At 41.6% G+C, this 26,176-nt stretch overlaps 1 protein-coding gene across 1 annotated transcript in view; it reads right to left on the bottom strand.

Moving 5' to 3' along the window:
• The window catches only part of PDSS2 (decaprenyl diphosphate synthase subunit 2), a 70,498-nt gene that overhangs the window by 20,095 nt on the left and 24,227 nt on the right, over positions 1-26,176 (bottom strand). The window contains exon 3 of the mRNA XM_077926133.1: positions 18,990-19,188. Within this exon, the coding sequence (XP_077782259.1) occupies positions 18,990-19,188 (199 nt within the window). The remainder of the gene's footprint in view (positions 1-18,989; positions 19,189-26,176) is intronic.

The following is a 26,176-nucleotide window of genomic DNA, read 5'->3' as shown; positions in this document are numbered from 1 at the left end:
CTTTCATGGCCTTCGCACTATGATATACTGTAGGGTGCAGGACCACAAGCAGATTTCTCCCAAATGGTCGAAGTGATTTTACAGGTCTACACAGGGGCAGAAGAACTTGAACATGGTCTGGTCACTGATCAACAACAAGTTCAGCTCAGGTGTAGCATTTGTGCATCCAGGTGTTCCACTCAACAACTGCAGGCCACAACACCAGCTGCACCTTCTGAACCAATCCCAAAGGAATGCCAACATAATATTATGCCTGCCCTGTGCCCTGCTGAGTCTATGGCTGAAGTGATATTTGAACTGAGGACCCAGAGCTCGTACTTTAGGTTACTGTACTACACAAGGTCATATACTTCTTTCCCTCTCCACTTCCCCGACCATCACCAGTGCTCCAAGTTTAGAAAGATGCTTCTGAAATCTGAAATATTCAAGAGTATAGTAAGTTACTTAATCAGAACTTTACACCTACTAGATAAAGGTTATATAAAATATGAAAAATGCTACCTTCTCAATATTATTCATAGCATGATTAAGGTGCCAGGTAGTCTAGTGGTTTTGGCTTTGTGTTTTCACCATAGTAGCCTGGGTTTAATTCCCAGTCATGGCAAATCACTTCAGGGAGGAGCTAAAGCTAAAGGTCTCGGATTCAATCCCTGGCATCTTCAGGTAGGCCTGGGAAAGACTCCTGTCTGAAATCCTGGAGAGTCTACTGCAATTCAGTGTGTAGACAATACCAACGGTCTGGCTCAATATAAGGCATTGTTTCTTAGGTCTACAGCAGGGATTTTCAATCTTTGAACTTCAGACAACACTTGCTCTCAGAGTTGTGATTTGGTAAATTTCTGCACATTAGGTTTTTAGGATCTGCACCATTTGTGCAAAGTGCTGCCCAGGTGAATTGGACCTCAGTATTGCTCTGTATGAAAAGCTCAGTCCAGATCACGCCCAACACTGCCCTGTAGCTGCAAATATTAAACAATGATTCGGAGTGGTAGGCAAGCTTTCTTTCATGGAGCCTGTCCATCATTTATTTTTTCATTGAGGATCACACCCCAGAAAAAAATTATGAGAAAAATCCAGGTTTTTTTGGAGCACAATTTGAAAACCACTGTTGGAGGACTATGCAAATTTTTGGGGGGCCCAGAATTATCAATCAAGTACATAGACTGAATATTGCCATCATAGCAGGACAGTTAGACTAATATAACACCATATTTATGTTGCATTGCCAATCTAGTAACAACTGTCTATAAAGATGGGGGTGGGGAGAAATTCTCTGAGCAACATTAGCAGAATATAGCTTTGGAATACAAGAAAAGGCATCTTACAGCTAAAGAAGGGGAAAAACCAGATCTCTGCAATATTTCAATAGCTATTGTATATTTTTCTCTAAGCATCACTGAGATTCAGGCTGTGTAAATTATCATTTTTGCTATTGTCTCAGTTGGGATCATCTGGGCGACTCAAATAATTTCCATTTTCTTCTCCCTGCCCAGCCCCTCACACACACACACCCCATCTAACTGTTTGGACAAAATAGTTACATCAAGCAATGAATGCAGCCAACCAAACTGTGAGCAGCCATCTTAAAGGCTGCAAGTACTTGAAGAATAAATAGCTTTTAAGAGCCTGAATAGGACAGGAGGGAGACAACATGCTGGTATGATGGAGCACTTGCACTCCTTAAATAATCTGAAAAAAGTTAGCATTATATGGAGAGCAAAAAAAGATACTCTGTGTTCATATGTCACAGAACGAAGAGTTTGAAATAACAAGGGGAACTCGAGAAAGCAGTGGATTGAGGCAAAAGTGTCCTGGGGAATTTCTTTTTAAGTGAAGAGAAATAAAGGAAAAACGTTACAAGGGATGAACAAGAAAACTGCTTGTGCTGGACTCCCAAGTTCCAGATAGACTTGCTAGCTGAAAGCACACTTCCCATTTCCAACTAACCATCTATTTGTTTGAAAGAGAGATGTTTTAAAGGCAGAATTAAGTTCTTTGTGATCATGCCTAAAAGTCAATTCACCATTAAGATAGAACTTGCTGGGTTTGGGGGAAATGCTATTAGATACCAGTAATTTGACAACGACAACAACAACAACAACAACAACAACAACAACAACAACAACAGTGTGAAGCTGCTTTAAAGGGTCTCGTTCAACTTGCCTTCTCAAGTTGCCAATAACTTTGCTTCCTTGCTTCTTAAGGATATGTTTTCTTTTACTCTCCTAACCCACTGCTTCAGCAAGGGTGGGTAACTGCAGCCACCTGAGTCTTTCTGAACTCTGGTCTCTCCCAAGTCACAGCCTGTACTGGCCCAGCTTCACACCCACCACGAGTGTTTTTGCCTGAATAGAATGTATCCTTGAACACTGGTAATGCCTATTTCTCTGGATGGAGGGCAAAGAGGGGTGTGTGAGTGTGTAGCAGAAGCCTACTGAAACAAATACAACATTTACATCCACTGCTCTTCCCACATGCCACGCACCGATGGCATGTGGCCCTTGGAAGGTTGCACAGAAGAGAATGAGGTCCTTGAGTTGCAAAAGGTTCCCCACCCGAGGCTTAAAGCTTTGTCACACACTATTTTTTATTCCTTGGCTGCCTGTCCAAAGGGAATTGCCTCTATAAGACCAGATTAAAAATATTTTTGTAAATAAAGAATAAATGCACTTAATAGAAAAGCACAAATATCCCCTAGTGCAGAAACTTGCAATTAGTAGACTGTGCACTACATGACCCCAATGCTGAAAAACAGGGCTCCAATTAGAATTTTGAAAATGGACCTGACAAGTTTCCAGACACAAACAAAACAAAGCCTTTATTATTTATTTTGTTCACCTCCAGACTTTAGCTGATTTGTTAAGTAAAAGCCTGAAGTGGACCTTTACAATTATAATCTTGTCTGGCAAGGTTCTTACATCTTCTTGGAAATGTAGAACTTGATATGTATCATTGCCATATTGATATAGTAGAACTCAAGGCAGTAATGTATCAGAGATTTAGTAAGCATGTGAATTATAAGATTAGTATTAAACTGTTGCAATAAATACTGTCTTATGTTTAATGATCTTCCAGGAAGTTTCATCTACTCAAGGGCTTTGCCCCCTATTATGACTTACTATCATAATGTGTAAGTTTTCCTCTAGGTCAATGAAATGAACCTGGACTAATGTTTTCCACCAGCAGATAAAAAGTGTGTAGTGTCAACAGTGGGACAGACTCCCACGAGAGGTGGTGGGCACTCCTTCCCTGGAGGTTTTTAAGCAAACGTTGGATGGTCATGTATGAAAAATTGGGATTCTTGCATTGTAGGGGATTGGACTAGATGACCCTCAGGGTCCTTGATTCTGTGTAAATAGGCTCACTTGGTACATAGGAAGCTGCTTATACTGAGGCAGACAATTGGGTTCATCTAGCTCAGTATTAAGGGACACGGGTGGCGCTGCGGGTTAAACCACAGAGCCTAAGACTTGCTGATCAGAAGGTCAGCGGTTCGACTCCCCACGACGGGGTGAGCTCCCGTTGCTTGGTCCCTGCTCCTGCCAACCTAGCAGTTCGAAAGCACGTCAAAGTGCAAGTAAATAGGTACCGCTCTGGCGGGAGGCTGAACGGCGTTTCCGTGCACTGCTCTGGTTTTCCAGAAGTGGCTTAGTCATGCTGGCCACATGACCCGGAAGCTGTACGCCGGCTCCCCCGGCCAATAAAGCGAGATGAGCGCCGCAACCCCAGAGTCGGCCACAACTGGACCAGGGGTCCCTTTACCTTTAGCTCAGTATTGTCTACATGGACTGGCAGCTGTTTTCCAGGGTTTCAGGCAGGGATCTTCCCTAGCCTGACCTAGAGATGCTGGGGACTGAACCTACATACTGAGGCTTGCTTAATACTGATCAGTTTTACAAAAACTCACAAGGAGAGGTTAGGGATTCACCAGATAATCTAAGTTATTTTTTTATTAAATCTTTTTATTTTATTTGCTGCAAAAAGAGAGGTTGTCAGGCACCTAGGAGGTCTCACCAACAGAGCTGCATTCAGCTTGTGGAGTCACAAGTTTAGCAGGCTTGGTCCCATATCAATAAATAATGTTTAAGTCCGAAGAGCCATTTAGCATCCAATACATTAAACAGAAGTGTTTGGGAAAGGGTCACAGCTCAGTGTTCTGCATGCAAAAGGTTTCAGGATCAATCCCTGGAATCTCCAAGGGAAGGCTGGGGCAGCCTTCTGGAGAACTGCTGCCATTCAGAGCACAGAACACTGAGCTAGATGAACCCTCTGCCACTTTTTTCCCATTAACAAAATGGAACATTAAGTCAACATTAGTTAACAGTGCTTGGATCCCAGACTAACATAAAAGGCACCTCAGAATGTGGAGTTCAATGACGACAAGATTTTGCAAGTTTTATTCTGTCAGTTTCAGTCTGTACAGAACAGCAGTACATGAAGAATCTACTTAATTATAGTCCCCCTTCCTTAAAACCTGAGTCAAGAAAATATTTTAAGACTTCTTACACCATGAAGCAGGAAAATGCATTACAGATCTTTCTGTCCCTTCAGAGAACAGGTGATCAAAGACATCTTAATCTTTCCTATTAGTTGCTTCTCAGGAAGGTTCTTAGTTTGGCACTTAAGCATTTGCTGCAGTAGTAAAAACAATCACATACAAATTTATTACTTTTTTCCTGAATACCAAAGCACCATTAAAAACCATTAAGACGACGCAGAATGCTCTCTAGGGAATATTTATCTTCCCTTTATGTGCTGAGCGGGTGGGAAATTTATTCAAGCAAGAACCTCAGTAATCAATTGAAGCGAATATATATATATATAAATGTCTGTCTGCCTGTCTGTCTCCCTCACACACATCCTTAATCTACAGTGCTAACACTAGATTAACAAAAGTAAACCCTTTAGAAAAAATGGAGGTGCCATTCGTTTGCCTATAATTCATACATCTCATTTTAGCACAAGTTTGGCATAGGACGTTCATTTTCATTTTAGTGATGAGCCACTTTTTATCACCATCATTCTCATCATTCTCATGCACTGGAGTCTACTTTAGACATAGGATAATGGGGGTGCTCCTGGATTCAGTCCTGAGCCCAGATTTCTGCAGTGGCCATTCCTGGAGATGTCTGATCTGGCTACAGTGACATATTACATCCCATTTGGATCACTGTAACACGCTCTATATGGAGCTGCCTTTGAAAACTACTCAGAAACATTAACTGGCCCAAAAAGCTGCAAGCAGACTGTTGACACGACACCCTTGTTAAAAAAGCTCCACTGGCTATTCAAAGTGGTGGTTATGGTCTATAAAGCCCTACAAGGCTGAGGTCCATGCTATCTGACAGACCATGTTATTCCATATGAACCTTTGTCTTTCTCTATGAGATACTATTGACAGAACCTACCCGGGTTCTTAGCTCTTCAGGAGACACCCTTCTTTCATTCCCACAGGCACATTTGGTGGGAATGCAGAAGGTAGTCTTCCCGGTGGCAGATCCCAGACTTTGGAGCTTAGGGCAAGGAAACAATCTGGAAGATGGCTTGAATGCAAGTGGAGGAAAACTCTGGTTGAATGAAACCGAACACTGGTGAGGGCTCATCATCGAGCCTACCTAGTGGCAGTGAAGGCAGCAGTACCACCTCTCCTCATATGAATCAACCCAGACCTTGTGATCATCATCTGAGGCCCTTCTTTCTGTGTCTCCTTCACAAGAGGTCTGGAGGGTGGCAACCAGACAACAGGCCTTTTCTGCAGTGGCTCCTTGTTTGTGGAATGCTCTCTCCAGGGAGGTTCGCCTGGCACCTACATTACATCTTTAAGTGCCAGGTGAAAATGGTTCTCTCCCACCAGGTGTTTGCCTGATAACATTCTATGCCTTTTTAAATGTTTGTGGGAGTGGGGGGTTATTGGTTTGTTTTTGTATGTACTTTGGATTTTCATTTTGTATTTTTCTGTTGTGAACTACTCTGGGATCTTTGGATGAAGGTCAGTGTACAAATTAAATAAGCAACAACAACAAATTTAATAAGTAACAACAACAACAACACTCCTTTCCTAGAGAGGCTAGACTTGCTCCTTCTTTGTTGTCCTTATGCCAGCAGGTGAAACCTGTTTTAATCTGGCATGTTTTGGGGAACTGACTGCTTTTAAGGAATGGGCTCATGATAGTATGCTGTAATGTTGGTGTTTTCATCTGAATTTTAATAGATCTATTTTTACATTGTTTTATTTTTTAACCATACTCTGTTCTATGTCCTTAGTTATGTGTGTTTTACCTGTATTTTTTAAATTTTTGTAAGCCACCTTGAGTTCTGTGAAAAAGGTAGGATATGTACTGTATATAAATGGCTTTGATAGCCTATTTGTATTGGGCTTGAAGATTGACTGTTTTTGCTGGCTTATTATTTAGTGCTGAAAACAATATTACAGTGCATCATTATAACACATCCCAAGGTGAAAGATTTAAGGTAGTAGGGCTGAGAAGGATGTCTGGCTGAGACCTGCCAGTAGTAATGGGAAAACAGGACTGTGCTAGACAACCCACTAATTTAAATCTGTATATGAGCTACTTCCACACAGGTTTCAGAAACAAGACTATTCCTAGATCAAATGATGCCTTAGGCAAGGAGTATCTCTCTCCCACTGCTCCACAATTGGTTCATCTTTTGAATACTCTCTTATTATATTTGGAGTTCATTTCACAACTTCTGAGGCATGATTTGTATGACAATAAATTTGCACATACATCTGATCACAATTACAATCCATTTATTGAATGGATACTGAAACTGTAAAATTCTGCACATTTTTTTTAGGTTCACAATGCTATCTACACAGGTCAGTGTTGCCAGCTTTACAAGTGCAGATGAACCAGTTGCACTATTCATTTCAGCTGCTGAGTGTATAGTTGAGTAGACAGCCCATGACAGATGCCCCAGGCAGTCACCTGGGTCTCCTGTTCCTAAATTCAGCCCTGAACAAGAGATCCAAATCCAAAGTTTAATTCTGGGCAAGTTACCAGTCTATGTGTAGATGAGTTGTTGTTGTTGTTGTCTTCAGGCAGGGAGATACACAGTCCTCTTTCTGAGAGCATCTGGCAAGGTGGATTCCCAACAGTTATTACTCACTTTGCTTCTCTCACAACATATTCCCATTTTTATAGGAGGAAAGTTCCATTCAAGTTTCTATATTGAAACTGTCGATAAAATTATGATAGTGTTATGCTGACAATGAAGGTACCAGTGATCTCATGAGTCTGGTATATTGTGAAACAATGACAAACATTTTGATTACAATTCATACTGTCCAAAGTTTTAAAGATACCAATGGAAAATCACCCATTAGGGAGTTTCTATTGTTATGAATATAGAATCTATAATAATGTACAACTAGGAAGAACCAAAATTAAGTGGGTCTGGAAGCTTAACCTTTGGTTCTATCAGTTTCAAGGGAAACTATAACTACTATACAGAACTGCATCTGAAATCCTTCTCAGCAATGAGCATCACAGGAGAATACCAGCTTGAATCCAACAAAGCCCTAGCACTGGCAAAAGTCACTTGCTCATTCAACAGGGCAGAGTCGTTTCTGATTGCTGTCAATTATTTCCCCCTTCTCACCCCTTCACACAGTATCTAATACTATTCCAGAGGATCCCTCATCACTTAGAAGCAGCTTTTCAAGGGGCAGAGGGGCTGCAGCAAGGAGGAGGAGGTAAGAAAGTATGTTCAGCAAACAGAACTATTCAAGCATCAAGCATCTAAGACTTTGCAAGACTGTACTTTCATTGTTCAGTTTGCTCCCCAATTCTTTTTTCAGGACAGAGGGTGGTCTTATACAAGCAGAATTGTATCTGTATAATGAAACTGCTGATAAAAGCCAGCTATTATTGACACTGGGGGGTGCCATCATACTGTGCTAATTACAACTTCACCACTCTATTCCATTTATCAGAGAGAACTGCTTATCTTCCCATTTAAATACAGGAATATTAGAATAGCTCTGTTGGATCACGCCAATGGCTCATCTAGTCCCACATCCTGTTCTCACAGTGGCCAGCCAGATATCCATGGGAAACCTACAAGCAGGACTTAAGCACAGCAACACTCCTCCTTCTGTGGTTTCCAGCAACTGGTAAATTTAGCCACTACTACATTTATGGACAGAAACTTAAGATTACTTGAAATTCACCTAGGTCAAACAAAAATAAACTTCAAGTCAAAGCTGGTATGCTGTTATTGCGAACCTTTTTTGTATTAAGAACGATAGGTAAAGATAAAGGACCCCTGGACGGTTAAGTCCAGTCAAAGGCGACTATGGGGTGTGGCACTTATCTCACTTTTCAGGCTGAGGGAGCCGGCATTTGTCCACAGACAGCTTTCCTGGTCATCTCGCCAGCCTGACCAAACTGCTACTGGTGCACAGAGGACCATGACAGAAGCCAGAGTGCACGGAAACACCATTTACCTTCCAGCCAGAGCGGTACCTATTTATCTACTTGCACTGGTGTGCTTTCAAACTGCTAGGTTGGCAGAAACTGGGACAGAGCAATGGAAGCTCAGCCCAATGTGTGGATTCAAACAATAATCCTTTGGGGGGAAGGGCAGAATATGAATTTAATAAAAATAGATAATACAATTATTTTTCAATCTCAAAAGCAGAAGATTCACAATGTGATGCATAACAGAAAAACAAACCATGCCACTACTATAACAGCGAACTACAGTACAACTCCAAATCCCTTATATGGGGCCAATTAAAATCTAATATTTATTTGACAGCACTGTACTTTCAAACATGGAAGAAGTCACATTTCAATGTTACACATGACTTGCCTTAATTCCCAGATGAAATATATTAGCCTGAATTAAAATTCAGCACACCGCTAACAGATAACAGCAATCCGTTCTCTTAGCAAATATAAGGGCACTAAGGCTAAATAAGGACAGCTAGTTATCAAAATGGTCACAAATATATGGTAATGTCTTGTTATGCAGCAGATAATGAAATTTCTCTGACAGCTTTTACAGTCCAAGCTTTAATTGTTTTTAACCTTAAACAAGCAAGCAAGCAAACTGCTCTGACCATCAATGGAGCTGATGTGCTTTCTGGAACGTGTGTGTGTGTGTGTGTGTGTGTCTGTGTACACACCCACCCACACCCACACCCTCTCCTCTACACCTTTGTAGGCCATTTACATCCAAGAGAACATGCTTCCATATTGTTGGCCCAACTGAGCCTTCACACATGGTGGCTTGCAGGAGAAGTATGCAGTTATTGTTTGCCCCTGGAAGAAGGCACTAATATAGGATTGCTAACATGCACTGAAAAAAGATCATTTAGCACTATAGTGAGACTATCACTGCATGAAGCAGTACTGCAGAAGAAGCAAAAGCACCTTTGTTACTGGCTACTCTGTCCCCCGTCCCGTCCCCCCACATGCAGGTTTCAGGTTCAATCCCCAGCGTCTCTAGGTAAGGCAGGAAGAGACCTCTTTCTGAAATACTGGAGAGCCACCACCAGTCAGAGTAGATAATACTGATCCAGATGAACCAATTTTCTGATTTAGTATAAGGCAGCTTTCTATGCTCCTCTGTGTGTGACATGAAGTTGGTTGAGGAACTTGTTAGAATTAAGGTGACCAAACAGCTCTTCAATGGGTTGTGGAAGGCAATGTGTGTGTGGGCAGGGGGAGGAACCACACTTAGCACTAGTATTAGACTCGGAACCTTATTTCTCTGGTTGGTATATGTAACGCTCCCTCATCAGTGATGTTCACAACACAGCCAGTAGGAGGCAGAGACATCCAAGAATAAAGACTGTGCTTAGACAGGGACCAGCTCTACCATATATCTGCCTACAGAAGGGAGTGGGTGGTGCTGTGGTCTAAACCACTGAGCTTCTTTGGCTTTGCTGATCAAAAGGTCAGCAGTTCAAGTCCACACAACGGAGTGAGCTCCCGTTGCTCTGTTCCAGCTTCTGCCAACCTAGCAGTTTGAAAGCACACCAGTACAAGTAAATAGGTACCACTGCAGCGGGAAAGTAAACGGCATTTCCATGCACACTGGCACTCATCACAGTGTTTTGTTGCACCAGAAGCAGTTTAGTCTTGCTGGCCACATGACCCAGAAGGCTGTCTGTGGACAAACGCTGGCTCCCCTGGCCTGAAAGTGAAGATGAGCGCCACACCCCAGTCGCCTTTGACTGGACTTAACCGTCCAGGGATCCTTTACCTTTACCGATACCTGTCAGCATTCAGCTCCTGACAGTACGACATCTTTCTTGGTCACATTGTTCATGCGGCCCTTTACTTCAAGATGTACAACTTGGCTGCCCCTCTGTATTGTCTCACAACATCCCTTCCTCACCTCAATCCTGCTGTTCTGTGCATGGCTGCTATTTGGAGTTTTATATTATAGTGCTTCAAATTTTCCTACCTTTTTCTCTCTTTGCCATCCCTTGGGTATTTCTTTTCCAAAAAGATTTTTGTAACTACTTGCTTATCCTTATTGATCAACAATGCACAGGCAGACCATGTTGTAGTGAGACACCCAAATGTCCAGGCCCATCAAGTCCTTTCCTTCCTTCTATGGCACAGGGATCTGGCATGTCAGCTGCTGCCAAAATGACAGCTAATCCAAACAGCCCCGTCACCTGGGGGCAGAAACAGCCAGGAGAAGGAAACATAACGCCAGATTTATTCCCACAGCTCCCTCTCTTTTCTACAGTTAGGTGAATAACTGGGTCACGAGGGTGGGGGTGGGATAAAGTCTTACGTTAAAAACCTCCAGGGGCCTTTCCCACAGAATAAAGCGACTTCCTGGGATGAGAAAGAATATGTGCACATGAGAGAGAAATCAATTAACACAGATGTTTTGAATTTGATTTGTTTACAATCACTGACACCCCAGCCAATTCTTCAAGTCAGTGGCAGGGCTATGATGTGGCAAAATGTCAAGGATGTAGCAAACAATCCCTTATATTTAACACGTTCAACTCCACAGTTAAAACTAACTTACCCTTAAACTCACTACAGCCACAAAGGACACATCTGTATCCTCTTCTACTAGATTTATCCTCATTTTGTTTTGTTACAGAAAGAACACCCTTTATGGAGTGCAGATGCCTTTCCTCTCTTTTTTTAGGGAAGCCCAGACTGCCCCAACGGCTAGCCCATCTACTGCCAACATTTTCACTGGAAGCTTATTCAGACAGAGATCAGCTTTCAGCTTTGCCAGTTAGTCTACAGCAGGGATGAAGAATCTTTTTATAACTAGGGTCTCAGTTCCTTGGGGTGATCCCGCAGGGGCTGCACAACAGCAGTGGGTGAAGCTGGGCCTTTTCTCTCATCCCCCTCCTTTCATTCTCCTCTTTTGTTCTTCCCATTCTCTCTCTTTATCTCTCCCATTTTCTCTCCCCCCTTCTTGGCTAGGCAGAGGGAAAGAGGCTACTCTTTCTTCCTGCCTAACACAGAAATGCAAAGGGTTGGGGGGACTAGAATTGGCCTTGAGGTTGGCAGTTCCTCAGCCCTGCTCTACAATGCACCATGTACAATAACCAACAACAAACCACTATGAGCTAGTTTGTAACAGAACTATGAAGAGTTTGGATCCCAGTCCTAATCATACATACTCATAAGCAACCACTACTACAACCTTTGTGTTCCAATGTCAGCCCATATTGTACATTATTTGCCGTAATACAGGTAAGCCCTTCCTATAACGGGAAGGGAAATTAAATCAAAACTTAGCTCAGAATTACTTACGATTCTGCGCAGAGGGAAGATCTGCTTGCATAAATCTGTGATGTTTATGTAAACAAATAGCTTATTTAGTAAGCAGCATATTTATGCCTTAAGGAATACATAAGCTAGCATACGGAAATTCAGCCACAATATAAGTAGTACATCTGTGCCACTGGTTATTTATAAACAGCTAATGTTCAATGAAACAATATTGCCTTGTGTATAGCTTCAGCTGACAGCCACATGTGCCAAACACAAGTGTTTCATACAACATACCCAACTCTCCCTTTGCTTGCACTGACAACCAAGTGCTTTGATATCAAAGGTTGACATGGATCATGTAATATTCAAAAATTCAGACCAACTTAAATGTATATAGCTGCCGCTACTATCCACAGAGGTGAAAAGCTGAAGGAATTTCCTATTCACACTGTGTTCTTCCCCCCCCCCCACTACCCCCGACATGAACCTCTTTAATTCTCTGTTAAGTCCTTAGTAATTATCTGAAAAGGCTCCTGTGTCAAAGGCTAGTGTGTAATAGCACAACAATTACTTTACTACTGCTCAGATATGACATAACCATACTGTTGCATAACATATTGTATTCAAAGTAATGCCAAGGACACTGTTGTTGGGCAAGCATAAATTCTCCTCTCCTCCCTCACGGGCTGTTCTGTGGGTTCTCTTGACCCTTTAGAGCAGATTTGGGGATGATACAGGGGCGCATGGGCAGAAGACAGGGAGGAAGTCCCATTGCACTAGTAGGAATAGTTGTGCCGGCTTCTGCTAGCACAACAATTAAATTGAAGATGACCCATAGCTTTTAAAGAGTAGCAAAATGAAATTTGCTATTTAGTTCTACTGGCCCCAAATTCCAGGACAAAATGCTAAAATGATTAGCCAGTAGAAACCAAGAGACTACAAACCAGAAGTAATCTCGACTTGCCATGGTAGCTCTAATATACTCCCTTTCATAAGCTTTATTCACATCATCTAGGCAATAAATGCATATAAGAAATTAACATCTAGCACAGACTAATTGGAAATTGTCCTTGAAGCATTAGCAAATATCATGAAGATCATTCATGTTTACAGTTCATCCCCTTAAATTAAAGATTTATGATGATACAATCTATTTTTCACAGTATTTATAAACCAAGGACTTAATAAGGCACCTCAGAACAACACATGGCTGAAACAACTATATGCACCATTTATGATGCATTCTGATGCATATGGCAGGTTTCTGTGCAGTTCATGTAATAAATCACTTATTTCAGATAACGTTGAAAATAGGCTAAGCCATACATAAATCTGCACACAGAGCTCCTGGTTCACATCACATACTTTTCTGGTATGAGACAATGGGGCAAAAGAAGAAATGACAAGTGTTAGCATTCAAAATCCATTTCCTTGTCATTAGGATTTAACATTCAAAATAAGAACATAAAAAAGTCTTATGGGTCAGGCCAAAGATCCATCTAGTATAGCACTCTGTAGTCTCAGTGGCCAACCAGATGCCCACTTGAAGTTCCCCAAAAGAATCTGAGCACAACAGCACTCTTCTCACCTACAATACAATAGTCTGTTTGAGCCAAGGCCACCTACATGCCTCCAGGTTCAATGTGTGTGGCTTCCAAGCAGACTTGCCTCTTTTTGTTCATGTAAATTTGAAAAATAGCACCACAGTTCTTCACAAATGAACTGTACCTTTGCCATTTTGCAGATACTTCACTCAAAGGCTTTTCACAATCACAGTAAAGCATACAAGGAGGTCGACTACACTCACAGGTCAGCTGTCACTGATCCAGAGATGACTGAAAAGTTGAAAAACTTAAAAATATGGTCTGACATGATTGCGTTCTGCTGCTTAGCTCAATGATACTGAAGTGCCAGCTGATATGGGAATCTGGTCACTTGTTAAGGATTTAGTGCATCTCTTATACATTTGCAAGCTGAATCAGCCACAGAGTTTGCCATAAAACCATGGATATGACAGTCATGTTTTGCACCCTGGAATTATACAATGATGTTTCAACTGACACATACTGCACACACAAACAGATAACAGAATAGGATTCCAGCAGAAAAATAGTAGTTTAGTTTAGTTTTTTTTAATAAACATGACTTTTCCTGAAATATGCATTTGCTAAATAATACTGCTCACACGTTGTTATGCAAAGTGGCATGTTCACACCAACAAAGAACTAAGAAAGCTATGACATTGACCTCATCACCAAGACAGACACTGATGTTTCCATGTGCCTTCCTTGCAATGAGTTTATGCAATCTGCAGTTTCATAACCGACATTTCAATGTAGGTTCAGCCCTTTGATAGTAGTTATATTCTACAACAGTAATGCAAAGAGGTAAATTGTGACAAGATTAGCAGCAATTCCTATATTTAATGTTATTTAAAAATCAAAGTGTTACCTAAGGCAATTATCATGCAGCCCTTTAATATCTACAGGGAAAAGCCTAAGGGGAAAATAATTGACTCTGCTAATTTTACCCTTGGCAATTATAAAACAGCTCTGCATTTCATTATGACTGCAAATTTTCACATTTAATTATCTGGCTTGATAGAAATACAGAGATAAACACATCATACAAAATCTCAGACAATTGCCCATAACACCATGATAGAATTAGTTTGGGACTGACAGTACAAAACAATAATAGAAATATTGGATGTAAAATATATTGCATATCACAACTGTAATCACTGAAACAAATATGTTCTTCCTCAATCACTGTGGTCTCTCATGACCAGTACGCTTTGTAATGTGTCACACACAATTATTTGTTTCACTGCACTTGTTAGCACATCCTAATGTATAAAACTGGTCACTAGCTGGCTTCCCATGAATCTGCCTTGGAAGATGGTCCTACATGCTAGGAATGCAAGAAATTAAAAGCTCTCCACAGAGTCTGGGGTATAATAATAGCACTCTGTGGAGCAACCTGCAGGCCACACATGACCCTTGGCCACTCTCTGTACAGCCTGCCAAGTCCCAGGGAGTTCTGCCCATCTTTCCCTGCAGCTCAACTGATTAAGCCATCAGCTGGGCAGCTGGGAAAAGACTGATGCCAGCTATGCAGCTCAGCAGCACAGAAACAGCCATCTTGTCCATGCTGGGTTACAGGTTTCCTTCCAGCCCCCATGCTGAATCCAAGGGCTTGTAAGAGGAAGAAATAGCAGCAGCAGCAGCTCCACCTGCTTTCCAACTTGAGGCAGACGTTCTTCATGGATTACATATCAGAAATGGAAAGGCAAAGTGGAGAGATGTCAAGTGTTGTGTACCTTCCAATTCATGGCCATCTGAAAATTTTAGGTGGTTTGAGAGTTAGCCCCACCTGGCTTTGAAATCATAGCAATTGGCTCCATTATTAGGCAAAATACTTACTGACTTACATGGACCATTACAACACATGTCTACTCAGAAGTAAAACTCCACTAGGTCCAATGGGAAATACAGGATTACTGAATTAGTGTTGCCCAGAAGGGTTTATATGGCCTTACCCTGCCATGTATCATCAAATGCAACAATAGTTAGTAAATGAGTTGAAATCACATTTCACAAAGTGGTGGGTGAGGAGATGGGGGAGGACTTCATGGCTTTATACACTTCATGCAAAATACACAAGTCTAAAAAAACTCATCTTTCAAAATAATACTAAGTCAAGTCAGTGTAAGTGTCAAGAATTTTTACAGCTTATAGTCCAACTGTTCATGCTTTTTAAGATGCAAGAAAGAATGAGTTGATAAATAAATTGCCTGTATTCCACTTATGGTATATAGAAGGTATTAAAGTATTAAGGTGTCAAAAGTGGGAGAAAGTGTTAACATGTTTTGGCAGAACTTTCAGACATGCCGCTTAATTGCTTGAGAATACAAGCAGTTTTTAGGCTACTGTGCTTCAATTTACTACAGATCTGATTCAAGGCAAGCTTGAAATAATTACACGTTTTTGCTCAAGTACTTAAAGACAGAATAATGAGCAGCATTTTATCCATATTTTTCATCAATCTGAGTAGGACTGAGAATGATTTATGGCTACTTTCCCCCTTGATTTTAATTGCAGATTTTATAAAATACCAAGTTCATGCAATAGCTCTCTGTGCATCTTAGCATGCGTGTACACAGAATACACTTGGTAGACAATACCACTTTTTGTTCTTAAGCACATGCTCACATAAAACAGGGTGTGAACCAGGTCATAACCAAAATGTCCAACCAGTCATCCCTGTGATCACCGTTGCTCTAAAAGTTCTATGCCTATCACGAACAGTATGTGTGAACAGTCTACTCATTCACATTTTCCCATGGTAACAGATGTCCAAGGATGGATTAGACTTTTCACAACAGTTCCAAGTGCTCTTAGATGAAACTTCTTTTCTAGCTCCATTTCATTTAGGGTTCTGGCACTGAAACTGCTTTGGTTGCCTGTATGTTAGGAGACAGCCAGGGGAAACACCTCCCTGTTTCCCTGTTTATCCTCCTCAACCTCTTAGCAGCTTTTGATACCATCGACCATGGCACCTTTGTAGAGCAGTTGTCTGAATTGGAAGTGGGTGGCACTACTTTGTAGCGCTTCACGTCCTACTTGGATGCTACCATATTTTTCGCTCTATAGGACACACCAGACGATAAGACGCACCTAGTTTTTGGGGGAGGAAAACAAGAAAAAAATATTCAGAATCCCAGAAGCCAGAACAGCAAGAGGGATCTGGCTTCTGGGATAGCCTCTTGCTGTTCTGGCTTCTGGGGTAGCCGCCAAAGCCTCTCCCGGCAGCAGGATGAAGGCTCCCCCTGCCCGGAAGAGGCTGCGGGCGGCTAAGCTGCTCTCTGTCCCTTCCCCGATCTCCCGCAAGAGCTGCACACTCTTTAAAGGGAGCACAGCTCTTGGGGGCTTTTCTGGGAGGTGGGGGAAGGGACAGAGCCCTGCGCTCTGTCCCTTCCCCCCACTTCCCGCAAGAGCCACGCGAAGCCTCCGCAGGGTAACAGGGAGCCTTCACCCCGCTGCCCTGTGGAGGCTTTGCGCCACTAACCCCGAAGCTATTACAGCGAGACGGAGCGCAGCACAGTGCTCCCTCTCCCTGTTCTGGCTTCTGGCTTAGCCGCGCAGCCTGCATTCGCTCCATAAGATGCACACACATTTTCCCTTACTTTTTAGGAGGGGAAAAGTGCGTTTATAGAGCGAAAAATACGGTAATTTCCAGAGATGCTTGGGGAGTGCTCTTCAGCCCTGTGAAGCCTTGGATGTGGGGTTCCTCAGGATTCAATGCTGTTTAACATCTACATGAAACTGCTGAGTGTGGTCATCTGGAGTTCTGGAGAACATTGTCAGCAATATGCTGATGACACACAGCTCTACTTCACCTTTACACCTGCAGGTGTGGCAGCGAATGTGCTGGACCATTGTCTTGCCTCAGTAATGGACTGGATGAGACTGCAGTGCATGAAGTAATTTTATCATTCTTTTATCATACTTAGATAACCTCTAGGTTAGATTACTTAGATAAATTATACTTATACATGGGGCTGCCTCTAAAGATGGTTTGGAAACTTCAGATGGGACAGAATTCAGTGGCCAGCTTGCTCACCAGGACAAGGCAGTTTGAGCATATTACAGTGGTGCCCCGCAAGACGAACGCCTCACAAGACGGAAAACCCGCTAGACGAAAGGGTTTTCCGTTTTAGAGGCGCTTCGCAAAACGAATTTCCCTATGGGCTTCCTTTGCAAGACGAAAGCCCATAGGGAAATCTCCGGGACAGCGGGGAAGCGCAGCGCGTCTTCCCCACTGTCCTCGGACCTCCTCCGAAGGCTGGCAGCGGGGCGGAGAGACCTTCTCCCGCCACCAGGCTTCGGATGGATGCCCTGAAGCCTGGCGGCGGGGCGGAGGTCTCTCCGCCCCCCGCCAGGCTTCGGATGGATGCTCCGAAGCCAGCGGCGGGGAGGAGGTCTCTCCGCCCCGCCGCCAGGCTTCGGAAGGCTGTTCTGAATGTTGGCGGTGGGGAGGAAAAACCCTCCTCCCACTGCAAGCCCGGGAACAGAGGAGAAGCACTGCGCGCCTTCCCCTCTGTTCCCGTACCTGTCCTGAAGGCTTGCGGTGGGGAGAAAAGCCCTTCTCCGCACCGCCAGCCTGGCAAGCGGTTTCCATAGAAACGCATTAATTGATTTTCAATGCATTCCTATGGGAAACCGTGCTTCGCAAGACGAAAAACTTGCAAGAAGAAAAAACTTGCGGAACGAATTAATTTCGTCTTGCGAGGCACCACTGTACACCAATCTTGGTCCAACTGCATTGGCTGCCAATTAGTTTCCAGGCCCAATTCAAAGTGCTGGTTTACACCTATAAAGCCTTAAACAGCTCAGGACAGCAATACCTCAGGGACCGCCTCTCCCCATATGAACTGACTTGGACCCTGAGCTCATCATCTGAGGCCCTTCTTTGTGTGCCCCCTTCCATAAAAGGCCTGAAAGGTATCAACACAAGAACAGGCCATTTCTGTGGTGGCTCCCTGTTTGTAGAATGCTTTCCCCGGGAGGCTCTCCAGGCACCTTCATTACATATATTTAGGCACCAGGTGAAAACATTACTCTATAACCAGGCCTTCGGCTGATTAAACATTCTATGGCCTTTTAAATGTGTTTGTGGGAAGGGGGCTACTGGTTTGTTTTTGTTTTATTATGTACTATGTATTTTTGTGTTGTGAACCACCCTGTGATCTTTGGATAAAGGGTAGCATACAAATTTAATAAACAATACTTCTACTACTACTACTATAGAAAAAGGTTATGTGCAGTGGAGTTCTAAGTTTCATGGAAAAGATGAAAAAAAAATTCTAACAAAAACTAGTTTTAAATCTGTTCCAAACAATATTATTAATATTTAAAGGGGAATTAGTTAAGTTCATTGAGCTATGTTCAATTTGCTTTAATTCATCATTTCTACTTATGGTAGACATAAGTATGCTATCTTACAAGTAGTTTCTTGGTAAGTAAATATGGTTAATATAGAGTTAATTTTATAGCACAATTTATTTGACATAGCTGACATAACGTATCTGATAAAATTTCAGACCTTTGGGCAGCACGTACAGTTTTATATGACATCTAATGCCTCAAGGAACATGGATTTCTAACAAAATTAGCTCACAAAAGGCAGCAGAGAAATCTACTGAAATAAACACAAATGAAGCCTACACCTTCTTTAAAGCAATAAAAACCATATTACCTTAGTATTTTGCAGTTCAGCAAGGCTTGTGCATGCATTTGCTAGAAGAAAATCACCACTTAAGACAGCCATTTTATTTCCAAATTGCATGTCCTTCAACGGGCCATCTGATGATGTCAGTTCACCAATGTTTACTATCCCACGATGTACCAGGAAAGCTGTGTGAATCAACTCAGTAATCTCTGCCAGACTTCGTTGGCTTTAAAGCAAAGACAGGAAACAGTTCAATTAGCTGCAAAACAGCTGTATAATCTGGTTGTCTACAAAAGAGAAATGCTGAAAACTATAGCAGATGGGGTACTTATCAATACAAATATAGCATTCAGCACTTTGTGAGCACACCATTTCGAGCCTATCCCGCCTAGCCCACTTGAGGGGCAAACTGCACATGAATTAACTCACACGTTTGAACAACTGTGTTTAACCTGATTGATTTTATTTTGGAGAAAAAGCAGCTGGTGCTGACCCTGATCAGGGCCTTGTGTTTATTTTCTACTGAAAAACTGCTCCTTACCTGGCTGTGTTTTTGCCCCCCCCCCATGCAGTTTGCTACAAACAAGAATCTTAAGGCCCAGAAAAGCAGCCAGGTAAGTGGCAAATTTCAGCAGCAAACAAGCACAGGGCCCATGGCTGCTTTCCTCTCCAAAATAAGAGGACTAATAAAACATATTTGTTTAAATACATATACGATGCCATGTATAATAAGGCCCTGACATGAGGAGTCTTACTAGATTTAAGGAAATACTTAACAATATAAAATAGTGTTTAAAAAGAAATCAAAATGTGGATATCCCCATTCTTCAAATGTGTACTAACAACCCTAAACCATGTTGATAATTGCAAGTAAAAACAACCACAACAAAAAAACTTTTAAAAAAGGGTCTAAAAATACCCCATTTTTATGCACTTTATCATTCTATTACCATACATAGATAAATTATAGCAATGGGTATATGGGACAACAAACCTTTTTATATGCTAAATTTAACCTTTTTGTTTCAGACAGTGGCAGGAATAAAAGCCATCTATTGAATGTGACAGAAAATTACATTCTGTCATAACCTTATGTCTAAAGAAGGGTTAACACATCCTAGAACGAGGGAAGAGGAGGGAGGGCAACTAACAAGACATCCTGATGCTTCTGCTGTCATTGTCAGGGCAGCCCTTGGAGAAAATGTCCATATCAATTCAGTTTATCAGATGGACAGCTGATCAACATTAAACAGACTTGCTCTGGGCAGATTGAGCTGAGATACCTGCCATGAATACCAATGAGTGCCCTCTGCTCTCGACAACTGAGGTCTGACTGCTGCTGATCCCAGGACATATGGGGATCCCTAGTGACGAGTACATAAAGCTGCAGCTTACTCAAGTGATGGCTCATTTCCCCCAGCTGAAGGCACACATTAATATCCTGAGGAGATCAAGCTCACCTCTCTGACCCCCACCCCCACCCCACCCCACCCCCCAGTGTCCCTTTCCCCCTTTAATAAGCTTTTAATGAAGGAAACAAAAATCCTCTCTGTACAGCTTGCCACAAAAAGGTTACACAAATACATTAGTGTCATACTTTCTAAGCCTTCCTTCCCATTTTTCCTTAGGTTTCTGTGCTCTTGTTTGCTCTCCAAACTGAACCTGTATTATTCAGCCTACTGCATTAAAAATACAGCTCATGTATTTAGTATATTCAATTTTTTTAAATGCTAGACGACATCTTCTGATAATGCATACTTAATTTTTAACTAAAATGACAAACAAGGTAAAGCAATCTTTGTCATCTGAATATATAAAATAGCTCTAGGCATCTCCCAAGGAATCTGAGTTTCAATACAGGATACCAGAATAGGAGATTCCTAAGCAGTCTGAATTCAGTTTAATGTGTTAGGAGGGAAAACATCTTCTACAGAAATCTTGGGAGTGGTGAAATAATAGTAATTAAGAGGTTGTCTACTTTGCAGGAGATTATTAACTATGGTCCCATTTTTACTTAAGTAAACCATAATAGATAAAGTAGGCTAAAGATCACTTGTTGAACATTTATTTACTACGAAAGCAGCCCTCTGAAATAAGAAAGAAGAATATGGTATTTATACTGCTTTCAAGCACTGCAGTCATCTGAACCACGGTTTACAACCTAATCCTGTGCATTTTTATCTGGAAGTAAATATTCCTGTGTTCAGTGAGGCTTATTAGGATTGCAGCCTTACTGAATTATTCTTTCCTGGATAAATCAATGTTGACTGCCTTTGGGCACAGAAAAGTCACAGAGACTGCCGTTTACAAAATGGCAGAAAAAAGCACTATAGGGAAGTGTAACATTGTTAGAAGTAATAATGATCAAAATCTAGTGGCTAAAGCAACAGATTTAAACTTTAATTAGCCGATTTACAAACAAGTAGACAATCTCATCATGATCAGTTCTCAAAACCAGCTTTCAGTACTAACACTGAGCTATCAAACCTATTTAGAGAGAAGGGCATATGAACATAAAGTTTCATTACCTTTCCACTGTGCACATGGAGCAACCCTTCACTAATCTTGGGTTCGAAGCAGGGCGATTAGGTGAGACAATAATTGTATCCAACAAAGTTCTACTCAGAGTAGACCCACTGATATTAATGTACCTAAGTTAGTCACACCTAATTTCAATACAACCAAATGTTTTTAAGGCAGGTTTATATCCTCAGCATTCATTCTTTTTCAAAATTAATCATTTTGCCTGTCACTTTTACTAGCTTTCCACTTCCCCCCTGCTTTCACATAATATAAGCAAAACACAGTGGAATCCAACGTAGCACTAACTTTTGGGGGCAGGAAATAAAGGGCAACTCCGCAACGAGACTTCTCCCTCTGCCCCCTCAAACCTGGGGGTTCCCTCAACTCTCCAGAGCTGATGGGAGGGGGGGAAGGGATGGGATGGGAAGGGAAGGGAAGGGGGGGGGAGTCCCATTGTACAAGTGGACATTGGTCTGCACCAATAACAACTGAGTTGACTCCTGCCTAGAGAATACTTTACTAAACCAATCACCATCAAGTTACATTTCTGCAGCTCTGTAACATTAGTAGCACGTGCAATAGCCTTGCAATATATATATATATATATTTGCCTATTCCTATTATGTAACTGTGAGACTGAATTAACAGTTATGCTTTGAGAGCACCAAAAATAAGATGTGCCAGAACAGAGCTAATAGGGGAATTAAGAGTAAAAAAAGAAATAGAAACACTGGAAATGCTGTACAGTATTTTTAAAAATCCACCTTTCCCTATCGACTTCCAAATGTGTCAGATCCATTTTATTTTTTTACGTTACTCCTTTAAGACTAAATTGTTATTAACTATTATCAGCACAAATTATTATTATTAATTATTTTGACAGGGTAGAGATATGGCTGCAGTTGACAGTATACAGATGAGTGTCCTTATCCTGAAGTCTTACACTAGCTATAGCTTAAGGCGCATATGCACTCACCCATTTTACGTGAGATGCACTAGCAAAAGTAAGATCCAACTTTGACTTTATCCCCTTCATCAAGAGTCCCTACCACTGTCATTTCTGCCATTGCTCTCATTTCTCTCTATTCCATGGGCAGCCCATCATCCCTCTTAGCTTAGTCCACAGTTTTGGAGACCTGCTATTCTGAGGTCCAGCAATTTACCCTTCTGCCACAAACCAAGTTGTTTCGCGCACTGAGCACAAAAGGAGTATGGGAAAGCCACAAAGGGAAGTCTGAATGGGGAGCTCCCTCTCACACTTCCTAGTAGACGAAGGTAAACAGCTCAAGTACCACAATTTGCTTTAAATGAGGCAGTGTATGCTTTCTATGCTATGAAGTAGCTCTGAAGCAGTTGAGCTGAGTGGGTATATATATTATCAAATAAAACTGTACTATCCGGATTATAATACATGGCAATGTACCATAACAAGCTACATCTTGCAAAAGATGCCTAGAGCGCAGCCAGTTTATTTTTTTCACTATTTCACATAGAATAAATGGGTTTTGGTTTTTTTTTGTATTTGACATACCATTTGCAGCAGAATTTCCAACTGACTTGGTTGATTCTGCCGAAATGCATTAAAACCCCACCAATCTATAATATGTTCACATTTCCTTAGATCATATTACAGAGCATTTGATTTATCCCTAATAAGAACTTTTAACTAATATGGCTGTTTTCAACAAAAACCAATCTCTACAATTAAGCAAGGAAAACGTGGAACTCCTGGAACTCATTGCTACGTATACAAATTCTGATGCAGCAGGAAGGGAGTCTCTTAGAAAATGCAGTGTGCAGATAATCATTTACTTCTAGATGCTTGCATTGTCTCAATATTAAATCTACCCTTGCATCTGAAGGGCACTGTCCTGTCTCAGGATTGTATTACACTGCAAACAATGGGCGTTCATAATAACAATGATCAAGTGTTGTGGATTTGTCACTGCATGTTCTGGAAACCACATTACAGTGTAACTAAATGGCACAACACATATGAATCTAAACTCCTTAGATTTAACAGTTTTCAAATATTTTTTTAACAGAAATTGGGAATCTAACAACCGTTAATATTTTATAGTTTTTGGTATTAAAAATATAAAGTTATTTTAGCAAACATATTTAGTTATCCAATCCAACTCCTTGAGCTTGGCTATCCCTATATCAGAAATCTTCCTGCCACACATACAGAGCTGTGAACAGAGGCGAGTCTGGATCATGCCCCTAGTGTTAAATTTATTTTTTGTCGCCCATTATTTGGAATAATAAACTTTAATGTCACACAACTGTGTGTGAGAATTAAGATTTATTATGTTTTATTGGCAAGGGCTGCTTCCCTTCCCCCTCACTCTGGTAAGCATTTCCACATAGCTACATCTGAAGAAGTGGGGCAGTGAGCCGATCCTCTGCTCATCAACCTCACTGGCACCAATTGCTGCTTGGGTCCTCCAGGATTGCCCTCACAAACAGCCACTCCATCTGGTCACTGGGTAATCATAATGTAAGGACTGGTGAATGTACTTACAGGGGTACCTCGGGTTACATACGCTTCAGGTTACATACGCTTCAGGTTACAGACTCCGCTAACCCAGAAATATTACCTCAGGTTAAGAACTTTGCTTCAGAATAAGAACAGAAATCATGCACCGGCGGCGCGGCAGCAGCGGGAGGCCCCATTAGTTAAAGTGGTGCTTCAGGATAAGAACAGTTTCAGGTTAAGAACAGACCTGCAGACCGAATTAAGTACTTAACCCGAGGTACCACTGTACTTTCCTCTTGTGTCCCTGTCCCCCCCCCCCCTTTCGTCTTGTGTCTGTTAAGGTCGCAGCCCATTGTTTTAAACTGAACTTCCTTCAGTGCACTGCCAGGGGACGTGGTATATATGAAGGATGTGTATGTCTGTAGGAGAAAACAGAAAGTACGGTGTGTCTAAAAGGGTTTCTAGGCCTGTAATGTGCATGTGTGATATGTCTAAAAGGATTTCTCTCCTTTGTCCCATGCAGCTGGAGGAAGACTCCAGCAACGTTTAGTCTCATTTCTCCCTCATCTTAACTTGTCATCAAAAGGGAACCAGAGATCATTGTTTGTAACGAACTCCAGTCTGTTGCAAGACAAGCCATCTTCAAACCATGGTTTCTGAGGTTTGTTAAATAAACTAACTAGAGAGTACCTAATCAGAGCCTGCTTCAGCTGCAAGCCCCCAAGGCCCCACAGGGCCATTTACTACCAACTGCCTTGTGGGAAGAATTCCAGGAGAGTGATGGAAGAGTGCAAAAACTGCCTCAATATGTCCTCCAGCTAAACTTTCCCTTTTTTGCACTGGAAGTTAACTGCACAGGAATACACTTGTCCTGATTCAGAAAGCAAGAACTTAATATCAAGCACCTATCTGCAAATTGGCTGCTCCTTAATGTGATCCAACAGGATGCAACAGGATAGAAGGGCGGGTGGAGTCTCTCAATCCAGAAGCTAGGTTAGGATATAGAGTGGAGGTACTACTTAACAGCTAGCATAGTCTATACCTATATCTAATCTAACATCACCAATCACCTGTTTGAGCAAAACTAAATCTAAATACACACACACACACACACACACACACACACACACACTCCAGAGCTGACCATCTGTTCTGTGGAGGAGGAGGATCTGTGGAGGTGGTCTTTTCCCGCACACAAGGAATCTGGACTGGGATTCAGATCTGAAAGACAGCCTTTAACTCCCTTGTTACAGTTTCCTATATACCAGCCCAAACCAGCCAAGTCACATTTATTAAAAGCAGCATGTCAAATAGTTCACAATTACAGTCTATATCAATACAGATTATGCCAGATGGTAATGAGCCATACACAAAGAGCCATCCATCCAAAATAATCACACTGTTTTCCACAGAACTGTTGAAGAGGTTATGGTTTATTACACCGTACTCATTAGATATACAGTGCCAGCATTAGCAATTTTCCCTTCATTTGTGTCTCATTTAAGATTCTACCTCCACAAGCATATTCAAATTAGTACACAAGGTTAAAGCCATTATGGTCAGGAATAAAATTAAGTTATATTTTATGTTATAGAAATGATAGATCAAAGGTCTCTTAAATTTATTTTTTAATTATCCAGCAGAGTGTACCAAGAGAGAGAATAGAAATATAATTTGTATGTATCAAAACCTATGCTTAGTAAGACAGATAAATACAATGACTGAATTGTTCTAAATAAAGATAAGCTACATTCAAATATTAAGGCTACAAACTAAGAAAAGTGGTGGAATCAGCAAAAACAAAAACCCCACAACTGAACTGCTAGCCTTGAATTTATTTCTTTGCATTTGTTTGACATCAGCGAAAGACTGAATGAGGATGAAGAAAATAAAATTTTATCCAGTCCAGTCAAAGCAACCATTGGGGGGGGGGGCAGATCCATTCAAAAGGTGTGCAGCCTGCTCCTGTTGGGGTTGCATTCCCTTGTAAGAACTGGATTTTCATCTTGTGGGTGCTGCTGGATCTGGAGTTACTTCTGCATGCCCAAGTGGTGGTAGTGGCTAAGAGCTGGTAAGCAAGCTGTGCCCTTACCTGAAGAAAGCAGTCCTAGCCACAGTCATACATGCCACAGTAACAAACAACTATTCTATTGAATTCTGGATAGGGCTGCATTTGAAAAGTCCAAAATGCAGTAGCCAAATAATGGTATGT

This window comes from Podarcis muralis, chromosome 3 (assembly GCF_964188315.1).
Source record: "Podarcis muralis chromosome 3, rPodMur119.hap1.1, whole genome shotgun sequence".
NCBI lineage: Eukaryota > Metazoa > Chordata > Lepidosauria > Squamata > Lacertidae > Podarcis > Podarcis muralis.
Note: the sequence above shows the minus strand (reverse complement) of the source record. Positions and strands in the feature narration are given on the sequence as shown.